This window comes from Mus caroli, unplaced genomic scaffold (assembly GCF_978045245.1).
Source record: "Mus caroli unplaced genomic scaffold, Mus_caroli_1 scaffold_11, whole genome shotgun sequence".
Classification (NCBI taxonomy): domain Eukaryota; kingdom Metazoa; phylum Chordata; class Mammalia; order Rodentia; family Muridae; genus Mus; species Mus caroli.
In genome coordinates this window covers 56,368,750-56,382,603 of record NW_028227266.1, presented here as the reverse complement: position 1 = coordinate 56,382,603, position 13,854 = coordinate 56,368,750, and the positions used below count along the sequence as shown (strand labels likewise).

Sequence of the window (13,854 nt, the reverse complement as noted above, 5' to 3'; positions counted from 1 at the left end):
CCCAAAACCTGCAGCCTAGCCAGCAAGGACCAAGCCAGCTTGGCTGCTGTTCCGAGCTGGCCTAATCTCCACACCTATTTACAGGACTTGGACTTAGGTAGCCAGGAATCAGCAAGATTCTGGCACCTGCTCATGGCTAGGCTATAGAACCAGAAGCAGAGGGACATGATAGGCCCAACTAGGACAGATGTCATCTAAACCAAATTCTGGTCTAGACACTATCCTGTACTCTTAGAATACAGCCTCTGTAGCATGACCACTGGGAGGGCAGGCAGAGGGTGGAGAGCCTGTAGAGCCTGTTGGCCTTCTGTCTTCAGGCTCCATTGCCTCACGTCAACTACTTCCCGGCATGATGCTTCTCCACAGGCCTCCAGTCATGGCCGTACTCAAGACAGAGGAGCCTCAGGAGGAAATCCTTACAATCCCACAAGGGGCTCCTACTGCAGTCAGCCAAGCAGAACTCCACACCAGCCTCGCCTTCCCTGCAGTTCCACCCAGAAGGATAGACATTACCCTGTCCTCCCAACAGAGCTCCCTGGGTCTTAGAATAGATTCTCCTCGCCCCTGAACTGCTGTGGATGGAGGTTCACATTTAGGCTGGATAACTGCTTCTCATCTTCCCACACGCCCCTCATCCCACTGTTGACCATGGCTCAGGATACATCTCCCTAAGAACAATGAATGCCTTAGGAGTCTGACAGATACAAATGGTCTCCAGTGTTCAAGTGTTTATTAACTCCCTGGGTAGGGAAAGAGGGAAAGAGGATGAAGAAGAGGAGAGCCCAGCTAACCTCGGCAGGTAATCACAGAGTGCTGTTTCTAAAGATGCAGAGATACCACCCTCAAATGCCCCATGGGCCATCTCCCCATGTGACTCCAGCCTTCAGTTCATAGTGTCGACTTTTCTGGTCACGGTTGGGCCCAGGTCCTGCTTGAGAGGCTGGAAGTTGAAGAGGATGGGGTTCTCAGGCATCAGGATGAGGTTGAACTTGGTCCCCACATCACGGAGACTTTGAACTTCAATTCTGAAGTTCTCCAGCAGCTGAAGAAAAAGGAGGCAGAAAGGAGGATTTGTCTCTCCTGGGTCACACACCCATGACATCTGTAGCTACAGGGTCAATCTCTTGAGTGTGATCCAAAGGATTCAACCTCTTGACTGTGTCTAAATGGCCCCTGCATGCTCTGTTTCATGGATTCAGCCTTTGACTTTAACTAGTCTGTAGCAATCTTTCCCACATCACCTCCCAAGTGGGGGCAGATAAGTGTTTAGGGGATATCAATGGGTAGTAAGTGGGTAAGCCCAAAGGAAGCAGCAGCTGAGAGTTGTGGGAGACTAATGAGCCCTGGTCCTGCATACCCCCTGGAGTCTGACCGAGGAGGGTAATGACATCATTGGGGTCAGTGAAATCCCAGGGTGCTGACATCTCCCAGAGCCCTACTCACATTGATAAGGAGGATGGTCATCTCCAGCTCCGCGATCCGCCGGCCCAGACACTGCCGAACACCCCAGCCAAAGCCCAAGTACCGGAAGTGGGTGGTATTTTGGCTTTTTTCCAGCCAACGAGTTGGGTCAAACTTGTTTGGATTGGGAAAGAAGGCCGGATCTCGACCCATGGCAAAGCTAGCCACCTGTACCAAAGTCTAGGAGCAAGGTGACAAGGCTTAAGCAGTTCCAGTTCCCCACAGTCCTAAACCCAGCTCCCTCAGGTCCCTGCTTTCAAAGCTGGCTGCCCAGTTACCCAATACAGGACAGGGAATGGCCTTCTGCCTACTGTGTAGTGTCAAACAAGGGCCTGGCCCCTCTGTGAGCCCTGATGAAGGCTGAAGACACAACATTAGGAATAACACAAGTGGTTCTCTCCACTCTTACCTCATCATCAACCCAGAAAATCCAGTCATGTTAGCCTCCTACCCCTGGACTCCAGTATCCATTACCCACCATGGCCTCTACCACTACCTTTCACACAAACTAGACTGTTGTAGTTGGATATTCCATCAAGCCAAGCATCAGGAAGAAAGATTTAGATAGAAGCCACCATCACCACCATCTGCCCGGAACTGAAGCCTACTCCCGCTTCTCCTCCATCTGACAGGCAGAGCTCCTGAGTCCTACCTTGGCTGGAATCTTGTAATTACGAAGCACCAGGTCATTCACAGTATACCTCTGCAAGGTCACGGAGATGGGGTGGAGTCTGCAGAAAGAGGACCCTCACAGATAGATGATCCCAGATCCTAGAGTCAGGCTGTATCCTCCACCCTGACTCCCACACCAGCCTGGAATTTCAGGCCCCCACTACAGCACCCCCGGGGGAAACGAAAGCAGAGTTCTGGTTCTAGATCTCTCTTCCCATCCCTACTTGTTGTCTCTTCCAAATGTCTCCTGAAATCTCCCTTCCTGATTCCAATCTTCTCCATTAGCCCATCCTTGGAACCCTTCTCCAGGGCTTGGGTGTGGGAAGGTATGGGTATACTGGACTTGCCTCAGTGTCTCCTTGATGCTGGCTTTGAGGAGTGGGACCAACTGTACCATCTTGGCCATGTCTCCCTGGGCCTGGCGCCGGGCAGCCAGGACTTCAGCCCGCAGCATCTCCTGTACCTTCAAGTTGTGTGCCATCTCATAAAGGTTCCACTGCAGGGTCATGGAGGTCTGGTAGGAACATGGATTGTGAAGGCCAAGGAGGTCTGTGTCACCATGACCCTCATTACTCTCAACCCTCATATCCAAGACCATTTGCAAAACCTTTGAAAGGCCAGAGCCTAAAAACGTTTTTTCAGTGTCTGGGTAATTAAGGGAGCTTGTGATGTAATGAACTAAAGCAATGCTTGCCTAACAAGCAAAAGGCTCAATCCCTGGAATCATATATGTTGAGTATGTTGGTGCATTTGGGAGGTAGGAGGATTCAGAAGTTCAAAATCATTCTTTAAGGCTAGCCTGGGCTACCTGATTACATTGCCTCAAAAAATAGCTAATGCCTAGGAAGGGATATTCAGAGCAGGATTTGTCTCTGCCTTTACCCTATGTGTCACCAGCCCTCATTCATCTCCTAACAGAGTGTGTTCTTCCAGAGGGCTCTAGAGTCTTCCAGAAATTAAATGTGTGTGTGTGTTTGCACGTGCACGCGCATGTGCACGCACACACACAATCTATAAGGCTTGTACACCCAAGTCCATGTCATTGGGCATAGTGGCACTGGCCTTTAATCCCAGAATTTGGGATGGGGGAGGCTGGTGGATCTCCAAGGTCGAGGTCAGCCTGGTCTACATAGAGGGTTCCAGGATAGCTCACCTATAGCAGTCTAAACCTCAATGTTCACCCCAGCTGCAGACCTGAAAGGAAGATTCAACCATCCTGAAACCAGACCACAGATCTGTTCTCCATCTTTTCTAAAGTTGGTGCAAAAGATGTACTGGGATTAATGAAGTAGTATAAACATGAGCAGTGCCTTTCCTCAAGCCCTACAGTGACTCGACCAAATTAGCAGAGGAAGTCTATACAAGGCCCCAGTCTGGAACACCCTTTGTCCTGGGATCAGGGGCAGGGATGGCAGACATGTTAATGAAGGATCATATTTCTGTCCAAAAGGCTGAAACATAAACACCTCTTTCTTCCCGGCAGAGACAAAGGTGAAAAAAATAAAGTTGTTACTTCTTGGCTTAAAGTCCTGGCTCCTCAGAGTCTCCAGATGATGTCCAGAGGCTCCATGGATGCCCGACTACTGGCATCCTAGTATCTCTCCTTCAGCCTCTTCAGCACATGCCCAGTGCCCTAGCTAGACAGAGTTGCAGACACTAGAGAATCTTCCCCAAGGAAGTTCCTCCCTCTACCATTCCTTTACCTACCCAGAAAGCAAATACAGACTCCTTGAAAACCTAGATCACATGTGTGTTTCTCTCAGAGCTTCCAAGTATTTACAGAGTGGACACCTAGAGATAGTTGTTAATCGAGATAGTCCATTCCATTCTACTAGCTGTGTGCCTCAGCCAAGTTACTTAACCTCTCTGTACCACTGTTTCCTCTAAAAAGAAAAGATGATACCTCACAGTGTCACAGGGCCTTCATGTCTGTTTTTTACTAAAAGCACAGACTCTTCCATTGCCCAATGGACAACAAAACATAAGATAAAAGTTTGGCTTCTTGTAAGGAAAGCAGGCCAGAGAACCCACCCAGTACCTGACCTCACTGTCTACAACCACATCATTGGCTTTTTACAACCTTCAACTCTGACTCAGATTCTTGCTCAACTCTGTTCAAAAACATCATCTGATCACTTAAAGGACGTCTGAGGAGGCTGGCGCACAGGTTGATAAGTTTGCCTACGCTATCTCTTCTCTTCTGAGGCTGAAGGCACCAAGATAAGAGGACCTTAGATGGTGTTGGGATTCCAAGAACAGAATCTTGCAAGCAGATCACCTCGTGATGGGGTTGCCCCACCCCAGTCACCACAACTGAAATCAAAACAAACTGCCTCCCTAAGAGGAATCTCATGATCAAGGCTGAACCCCACACCCACAAGCAATACTCTGCTTTAGAAACTACTAGTCAATAGCTGTGAGAGTCTCTGCCATCTACCATTGTGATATGTGACAGACTTCTTACTACCTCCGGGCACCACATGTCATCTTCTTCTTCTTCTTCTTCTTCTTCTTCTTCTTCTTCTTCTTCTTCTTCTTCTTCTTCTTCTTCTTCTTCTTCTTCATCTTCTTCCCCTTCTTCTTTCTTCCCCTTTCCCCTTCCCCTTCTTCTTTCTTCCCCTTCCCCTTCCCCTTCTTCTTTCTTCCCCTTTCCCCTTCCCCTTCTTCTTTCTTCCCCTTCCCCTTCCCCTTTCCCCTTCCCCTTCTTCTTTTTCCTTCTTTTTCCCCTCCTTCTTCTTCCTTCTTCTTTTGGTTTTGATTTTTGAGACATGATTTCTCTGTGTAGCCCTGGCTGTCCTGGAACTTGCTCTGTACATCAGGCTGGTCTCAAACTCACAAAGACCTTCCTGCCTCTGCTTCCTGAGTACTTGGATTAAAGATGTGTGCCTCATGGTCTGGCTATCCCAACTCTTAATATCTCATAACATGTCTGCATTTGGATGCCCCCTTTAAGGAGACTATGGGGTGAAGGGGACATTGGTGAGCTCTAGCCCAGGAACAATGCCCTAAGAAAAAGGAGAGAGTGCAATGCACAGAGGGAAGCCCACGTGTAGACGTGAGGAAGAAGGACACCTTCAACCTCATCCTGCTCACGCCTTAATAATGGTTGCAGCTTCAGACTGTGAGAAAACAAATGTCTGTTGTTGGATCCGCTAATCTGTTACTGTGGCTTACACTTTCAAGACTACCAGATGCCTGTCTCTGGCCTGAGGACACTGTAATCCCAGCACTTGGGAGCCCAAGACGGGAAGGTTGGTGTGAATTCAAGAACAGCCTGAGCTATAGAGTGAATTCCAGGTCCACTTACACTACAAAGTGAGACCTTGTCCAAAACAAACAAACAAACAAAAATATACAAAGGGTCTGAAAATGTAGCATAGTTGGTAAAATGTTTACCTAGCATGCATGAAGCTTTGGGTTTGGTCCCAGCACTGTATAAAATCAAACATGGTGGGGGCAGGAGAGATGGCTCAGCCGGTAAGAGGACTGGCTACTCTCTAGAGGACCTGTATTCAATCCTGAGTGCCTATGCAGTGGCTCACAACTGTAAAGCCAGTTCCAAGGAACCTGACACCATATTCTGTTCTCTCCACGTACCAGGCACTCACATGGTGCACACAAGCAAAACACTCATACACATAAGAAATAAATAAAAGCAACCTTTTAAAAGAATCAAGCATGGTGATAACACCTCTGTAATTCCTAAATTCAGGGAGAGGAGGCAAAAGAATCAGGAGTTCAAGGTCATCCCTGACTACATAGTGAGTTCAAAGCCACCCTGGGCTGCATAAGCTCCCCAGCTCAAAAACAACCCAGTTCTATACAGGAACGGAACTGAAGTTATTCCCTTCTTTCTCACAGATAAATCAGTCTCAAATCCTGCCCTATGGGTGGTAAATAGTGTTAGGTCATGGCAGGGCTTCAGCCTCACCCTTCTAGGAGACCACTGTTTAGGGCCAGCACCAAGGGAGAGAATCATATCATACAGATATGCCCAGCTTCTCACCTTCAGACAGCACAGCTGATGGGGAAGGGAGCATATGGGCACCAGGGAGGCTCATTCTGGGCCCACGGTACTCACCGTGTCCACCCCTCCTGCCAGCATCTCGGTAATGTTGGCCTGGATGTTCTTGAAGGGCAGCTTGTTGCCCCCCAGGAGGCTATAAAGGACACCAGGGTACTGGCCGAAGTCTCGCTTCTGCCTTAAGTCCCAGTAGAAGTTCTGGGTGTACTCATCAGCTGTGGAGTAGGAGAAAGAATAGAATGAGGCTCCCTGCTGGTGGGAGGGAGGGAGGGTCATCAGTCTTCAGGGGTGGGGTACCAAGGTCTGAGTATTCCAGAGCCCTTGCTTGCTAGGCAGTCATTTTGTTAAGCCTCTTTTTGGTATGTCTGTATACCATGTGTGTACAATGTCCATGAAGGCCAGAGGAAGGTATTGGATTACCTGGGACTGGAATTACAGACAGTTGTGAGCTACCCTGTAGATTAGGAATTGAACCAGGGTCCTCTGGGAGAGCAGCCAGGGCTCTTAACAATTGAGAAAGTTCCTAGCCCTTGTCATTCATTCTTCATCATCCCCACTGTGTGTGTTTGTAGGGGGAGTGTGAGTAAGACTGGACCTCAGCTGCTGCCGTTCACCTGGCTTCTTTGAGATGGGGCCTCTCATTCATTGGCCTGAAGCTCATCAAGTAGTTCAGGGTAGCTGACCAGTAACCCCCAGAAACACATGTCTCAGCCTCCCCAGCAATGGGATTACAAGCAAGTACCACCATGAGTGGAACTGAACTCAGCTCATCACATTGGCAAAGCAAGCGCTTTACCAGCTGAGAAGAGATGGTTGCCCAAGGTCACATAGGTACTGACGGCTGAGGTGACATTAGATTCCACCACACCCCAGTCGGCTTTTTCCATCAATCTTCCCTCTCAATAACCCCTAGCCCTTCCCTCAAGCCTCCTGCTACACAGACAACTATGGCTCAGACACTAGCCCTCAACTCAGTAGATATTGAACACCTTTTTAAAAATCATTTATTTTTTTAAATTAAGTGTATATGTGTATGGGGTGTGTGAGTGTGTGTGTGTGTGTGTGTGTGTGTGTGTAAGTGTAGATGTCTGTGGAGACAAAAGAGTATGGCAAATCCCCTGGAGCTGGAGTCACAGGCAGTTGTGATTGTCCTGATGTGAATCCTAGAATTCAATCTGTAAGAGCAGTAAGTGTCCTTAACTGCTGTGCCATCTCCCCAGCCCCTAGTCATGAGTACCATGAACATCCTTATTCCCTTTCTCCAGAAGGAAAAAGTAATCAACTCCAATAGTCAGCCTCCAGCCCTGACACACATCCTTGTTCATCTGAGATTTCCCTTCATGGTAGATTAGTGGCCATTGGTTAATTGTGGAACAGAGGCGGGCATTGGTCAGGCATTCAGTTTGGTAGCCCACCTCCTGAGTACTGCCAGAGGAGTCCTCACCTTTATTGAAAATCACATCCCAGGCAGCTGCATGGTCCTTCCAGGTCTTAGTTCTGAGGATTCGAAAAAAGTCTGGAGGCAGGTTGAGCATGGGGACACTGGTGTGGAACATCTGGTAGACAGCATTGATGAACCGCTGGGCCTCGGGATCCACCATCTCCTCCAGCATCCCCATGCGCTCCCCAAATAAAATACTGCTGATGGCTGCAGTGAGAGACTGAGGCTAAGGACCCTCTTCCAGCCCGGCTCTCTGAGAGCCTCAGCTCCCAGAACCATCCCCACCCATGCCCACCACACATAGGGGCCCTTGCTCATCCTTAGCTTCCTCCAGCAAAGCAACTGAGACCTGAGCCCCAAGAGATGGAAGAAGACTGCCCTTCTGGCTTCAATTCAGGTCCCTCGGAGGGATATAGGGGTGGCCCTGATCAGGAAGCTTTGATGGGAATAGTGGACTCCACCTGAGCCAGGACGGAACTGTCCAGGAGAAATTTCCCTTTGTTACTGACTACAATCACGACATCACACATGGCCTGGGAGACTTAGGATAGCAGTCTCCAAGTCACCCAGGACTCAATCTGGCTGGAACTAAAAAGATTCAAGTTTTCTCACTTACCACCAGAAAAATTTGAATGCCAATTTCATACCAAGCCCAGAGTACCCCAGATCTCCTGCAGGCATCACATGACTTCTACTAAGCCATATGCATGCACTGTTCTATGCCTGGTCTATGCCGCCTAACCGCCTTACCCAGTCTGGATAATTTCTAAGTGTCCTTCAACAGTCAGCTCAGATCAACCCAGGAAATCCCCTCTTTCTTGCTCAACTCCAGAGGTCTGTTTCTACGAGAGGGAGACTTGAGGCATGCAGGGCCAAGCCAAGTTCTGGCTTATGGAGGATGGTGGCATGGTAAACCTATCATCTGGGGACCTCCCCAACATGAATGTCAGATGAGAGCTACTTGACTACCCCCGAGAGGCTGACAGTACAGAGTCTGTCCAAGAAACCAATCCACACAAGCACAGGGCCTGGGGTCTCAAGGTAAAAGGGTGAACGCTGGCTCCCCACCCCCAACCCCTGCCAGCCAGTCATGTGTAAGATCCTTACACTCAAAGGAAAAGCGGAATAGGTCATCACTGATGTCCCCTGAGAAATTTCCAGAATTTTGCTGCTTGATGCGTCTGTGTAAAACTTTGATGAAGTCCTGAGCTACACCTTCCAGCAGGGGCACGAAGTTCTTGATGGCTTCAGGCGCCATCACCTCTTGGTTTAGGACGATTCGGTCTTTCTTCCAGGCATTTGAACTCCTAGAGAAACACGGGTCCTGCCTCAAGGTCACAGACGCCACACCTGGAACTGATGGACTTGCTAGGCTCTCTAGCTCCAGAGCCTGCAGCAACATCATCTCCCCTCCTCCCAACATTTGCTCTCCTCTCCTACTCCCTCCCTGCTCTGCCTGGTCTCATACTCAGAGATCTGCCTGCCCCTGCCTCCTAAGTGCTGGGATTAAAGGTGTGCACCACCACTGCCCAGCTGCAATGCTCCTTTTGTAATTTGGGGGAGTTTGTTTGTTTGTTTAAGAACGTTGTGATCTGGCAAGATGGCTCACTGCTCTTAGAGAGGAATCAAGTTCAGTTCCCAGCATCCCTATAGGGCAACTCTGGACCACTTGTAACAACCACAGGGGATCCGGTGCCCTCTCCTAGCCCCCAGAGGCATCTATATACACATGGCATATACTTACCCAGACATAGACACACAAATAAAATACTATGAATAAAAACTTCTTTTAAAAAGTTGAGAGTCTGGAGGCAAATAATTTTGTAAACTCATGGTTTCAGCCTACCCTGCTCTGCATGAAGCCCCCCAGGCCTGGGTCCCTTCCCCCTTTTGTGTGTGGTTTTACTGAATCTCTCCTAAAAGACACTAAAAAGACTGTGCTATCTCCGGAGTCTCTAAATGCCTGTCAGCGTTTGGAGTACTTGCCTTCTCCACTCAGTTTTACATTTCAGGACAGCCGTGTCGTGGACCTGAGTCTGTACCTGTACATTGTGGCAGGTATATGCAACCTTCTCTCATCCACCATCCTCCTTCATCTCAACCAGCTAGAAGGCTTCCTGGTTTTTCTTTTTTTTTTTTCTTTTACTATAGCCTGAAGAAACATTCTAGCCTATGACCCTGTTCCTTGAGAGGACATAGCCCATGGCGTATCACTAAAGTTAGAAACACTGTGTGAATCACAGCCACCGTGGCCCTGGTAATAGTCGGTCTTGGGAGTTAACATCCAAGCACTGTTCACACAGAGGCCAGGTACATGGTCCCACCACAGTGCCCGAGAGCTCCAGTTGCTCCAGGGCCTTGCCAACCCTTGATTTAGTCACATTTAAAAGTTTCAGTGACGCTGGGTGTGGTGGCACATGTCCTTAACCTTTAAGGGAGGCCAAAGCAAGCTGATGTTTGTTTGAGGCCAGCCTGGTTTATGTAGCAACTTCTAGAAAGTTCTAGATAATGTAGAAAGACCCTATCAATGTAGAAACATAGACAGATAGATAGATAGATATTTTATATACATTTTATATGTTATTTATATATAAATTATATATTTATATAAAAATATAAATATATATAAATTTATCAGTAAGCAATTTGGTAGAAAACAGCATCTGTATCTCAGTGGCAGATCTTGCTGTTTTTCACAGTGCCTTCAGGCTGTCAGTCCCTTATTTACCACTGTACTGCCAACACCTGGCACAAGGCCTGGTACCTAGCAGGTGTTTGATAAAGTGGCACTTCATAGTTAAAGCAATTAGTGAGAACTTTGCAAAGTCTCCACTATTCATGAAGAACTTCAGCCTGACATTCCCCTGGGAGTTGGCAGGGCACTTCCCTGTCATCGCTGTTGTCACCATCGTTTGCCTTATGGAACAGGAAGATGAGCAGAGCCACTCTCTCCCCCGACCCCTCTCCCTACCACTTTCCTCCAGCACCCTACACACACATACACACACACACACACACACACACACACACACACACACACGAGGCTCACTCAGAACTCACTTAAGCAGGACCCCAATGGGCTTCTGATAATACTGGTGATAGGCCACCCAGGGGGGCACAAGGAACCGCTCTGGGTTGGGACCCTCGCATGAGAAGAGTACCGACGCATCCTTGGGGTCCACGATGTAAACTGACTCCAAAGTGCCCAGCTTCTCCCTGGAAAGACAAGAGCGGCTGATGTCGGACCTGAGGCAGCCGTGAACACACACCCTGGGCAGCCAGGCCTCTCTACACAATCAGCACACAGCTTTCTGGCTGGGACCTTCCCTTTGCTGAGCCTCAGTGTCACCTGTGAGATGGGAGATGGATGTGACATCTGTCTTTGTGGAGCTGCTGAAGAGCCAAACATGACACATTTTCCTACGACATTGTGACTCATTCCAAAGAACAGCAGGACACTATCATACACCACACAGCGCACCCCAGGACCAGCCCCACTCCCACCCCAACCCTTCCATTTCATAGTCAAGCCGATTCCACACTGAACCTTCTTGTCCTGCTGGGCTTGAAGCCATGGCAGGCTTTCTTGTCATCCTAAAGTGAATGCCCTGTATCTCCCAAGTTCCAAGCCAGCCCGGCTCTTGTTGAATTGTAACTCAGAGTAGTCACTCGCCTCAAAAGTCAGATGGCACCCTTCACTTCTATTAAAGAAAAATGTCAAGGTGGGGAGCGTGTGTCTTAATCACACGCTCAGTGATTAAGAGCGTGTACTAAGCCGGGCGTGGTGGCGCACGCCTTTAATCCCAGCACTTGGGAGGCAGAGGCAGGAGGATTTCTGAGTTTGAGGCCAGCCTGGTCTACAAAGTGAGTTCCAGGACAGCAAGGGTTATACAGAGAAACCCTGTCTCGAAAAAACAAAAACAAAAACAAAAAAAAAGAGCGTGTACTATTCTTGCTCAGCTCCCAGACACAAAGGGCCTGAAGCTGAGGCTGGCACTAAAGCCTGGTCGGGGCTTGCCAGTAGTCAGGGCACCAATGTCTCATTTCCTTCCCCCTGAAGATAGAGACAGCAAACTTGACTTTTAGGGTGGCTAAAGTTGGTGGGTGAGGGGGGGCACTGTTTGCTCACACTTCTTCATACCAGTAGAAAAAGTCTTGGAGTCAGAAATGAGGGAAGACTATCCCCTCAGCCCCAGCCCCAGCCCCAGCCCCAGCCCCAGCCCCAGCCCCAGCCCCAGCCCCAGCCCCAGCCCCAGCCCCAGCCCCAGCCCCAGCCCCAGCCCCAGCCCCAGCCCCAGCCCCAGCCCCAGCCCCAGCCCCAGCCCCAGCCCCAGCCCCAGCCTGGAAGAAATGAAAGAAAAAGGCAGACAGGAACCAGGAGCCCTGTGCCTCCCCCTGTGCCTGCCTCCACCTGCTGCCAGGCTTACCTGTAAATGGGGCCATACTTTTGGAAATTCTGCATCTGATGATAATGGATTTTCTGTGTGCCACTCTCCCTCCAGAAGTGGTACAGGTTTAGCCAACCATTGTCGCCAGGGGAAGGGATCTCATTGAAGGACCTAGGACTGCTAGTAGAGGTACCAGCTCCCTTTCCAGTAGTCAGCACTGGACCCTGCCATGTAGGGCTCAGGAAAGGTTGGCAGCCTTTGACCAGCACTGAGCGCAGGGAAAGTCCTTTAGCCAGCATGCCGTCCCCACGACTGCCACTTCCTGCTGCACGAGTGTCTCTGCCCCAAACCTCCAGAGCCACACTTATAACCACCAGCTCAAGGCTAAGAGAGAAGCTGATGGAGCATTGACCTCCCCCCTGCCTCCTCCAGAGGGCTGGACTCACACAGCCCCTCCCAAACTCAGAGAAAAAACTTCCCAACTTTCTGTCTGAAAAGTCTGTAGTAGAGTTAGGCAAACACTGGCAGGCAGCTCCAGGCCTCTAACCTCAGTGTCCACCCTATGGGTCCCTAAGACCACTATCCTTCAGACACATTAAAAGGCAAGTTTGCTATCTCCATTTTCATGGGAAGAAAACGAGGCTTCGACCTCGTGGCTCGTGGCTAGGCCCCCGCCCTGCTTGGGTCTCAACCTCAGCTCCTGCCCCTTTATGACTCTGCGATAGTTGGATTTGCTTCCATACCTTGCGGGTTTTGCATGAGCAAGGCCTTCTGCTGGCCCTTAGGTGATGACGAATATCCTCTAAGATGAGAGATAGCCTAAGATCACGCACGGGTCTGTAGGAGCTGACTACCTGGCCAGTTATAGAACAGCAGACATCATTCCTGTGCTCCTGGGGCTTACAAATGGTTGATTATTAACTGATCTTGTACAGTTCCTTAATTCTTGAAATTCTGCTTTTTTTTTCTCCTTGACAAACAAACCATACTCCGTGTTCTTTGAAAATGTTCTGACGAGCAAGTATTGTTTTATTTACTTATGTATGTATGTATTTATTTATGTATGTTTTTTAATCTATTTAATGTACATTGGTGTTTGGCCTACATGTATGTCTGTAGGAAGGTGTCAAATCTTGGACTTACAGATAGTTGAGCGGCCATGTGGGTGCTGGGATTTGAACCTGGATCCTCTGGAAGAACAGTCAAAGCACTAGCAGTGCTCTTAACCACTGAACCATCTCTCCAGGATTTAGTGCATTTTTTATTTTCATTATGCTTTTAAGATCCCCCTGCCTCAGTGTCCTGAGTCCTGGGATTATATGCATTCACTACTATGACAGAACGTGTACTTTCTTCTTTTGCCTTTATAACAGGATCTTACCATATGGTCTAGCTTGGGTGACCTTCCTTTGTCTTTAAAACAGGATCTTACCATATGGTCTAGCCTGGGTGACCTTCCTTTCTTTTCCTCTCAAACGCTGAGATTACAGGTACCTATGTTCTACCACATCCAGCTCAAGATGTTCTTTTTCTGCTACCCCTTACATATGTCAAAACTCACTGAGCTATATACACCCTTAGCATGGATTTAATAGGGAATCACGGTGTAGCCCAGGCTAACCTGGAACTCTCTATGTAGATCAGGCTGGCCTTGAACTCACAGTGAGCCACCTGAGTGCTGGGATTGACGGTTGCAACCATGTCTTGTCGGTTTGCTTGTTTTCCATTTTATTGAATGTTATTCCACGTAAAGGCTAAGAAAAATGTGTGGTCTTTCTAACACATTATTTTCCTTATGAAAAGCAGGGTGTCTTTAAAAAGAAAACCCCAGTTCATTGAATTAAACCCAAGCTAAGTTTTAGTGTAGC

General features: G+C 48.7%; 1 protein-coding gene across 1 annotated transcript; it reads right to left on the bottom strand.

Annotated features, from left to right (window-relative positions):
- Window positions 1-719: 719 nt before the first annotated feature.
- On the bottom strand, window positions 720-12,305 carry Cyp11a1 (cytochrome P450 family 11 subfamily A member 1). The gene is made up of 9 exons (XM_021172600.2): window positions 12,026-12,305; window positions 10,659-10,814; window positions 8,706-8,905; window positions 7,602-7,805; window positions 6,215-6,372; window positions 2,481-2,647; window positions 2,114-2,192; window positions 1,444-1,641; window positions 720-1,042 (listed from the first exon to the last, which is right to left on the bottom strand). Exons 1-9 carry the CDS (start codon window positions 12,283-12,285, stop codon window positions 884-886), a joined length of 1,581 nt encoding a protein of 526 aa, XP_021028259.1. The 5' UTR covers window positions 12,286-12,305; the 3' UTR covers window positions 720-883.
- Window positions 12,306-13,854: the final 1,549 nt, after the last annotated feature.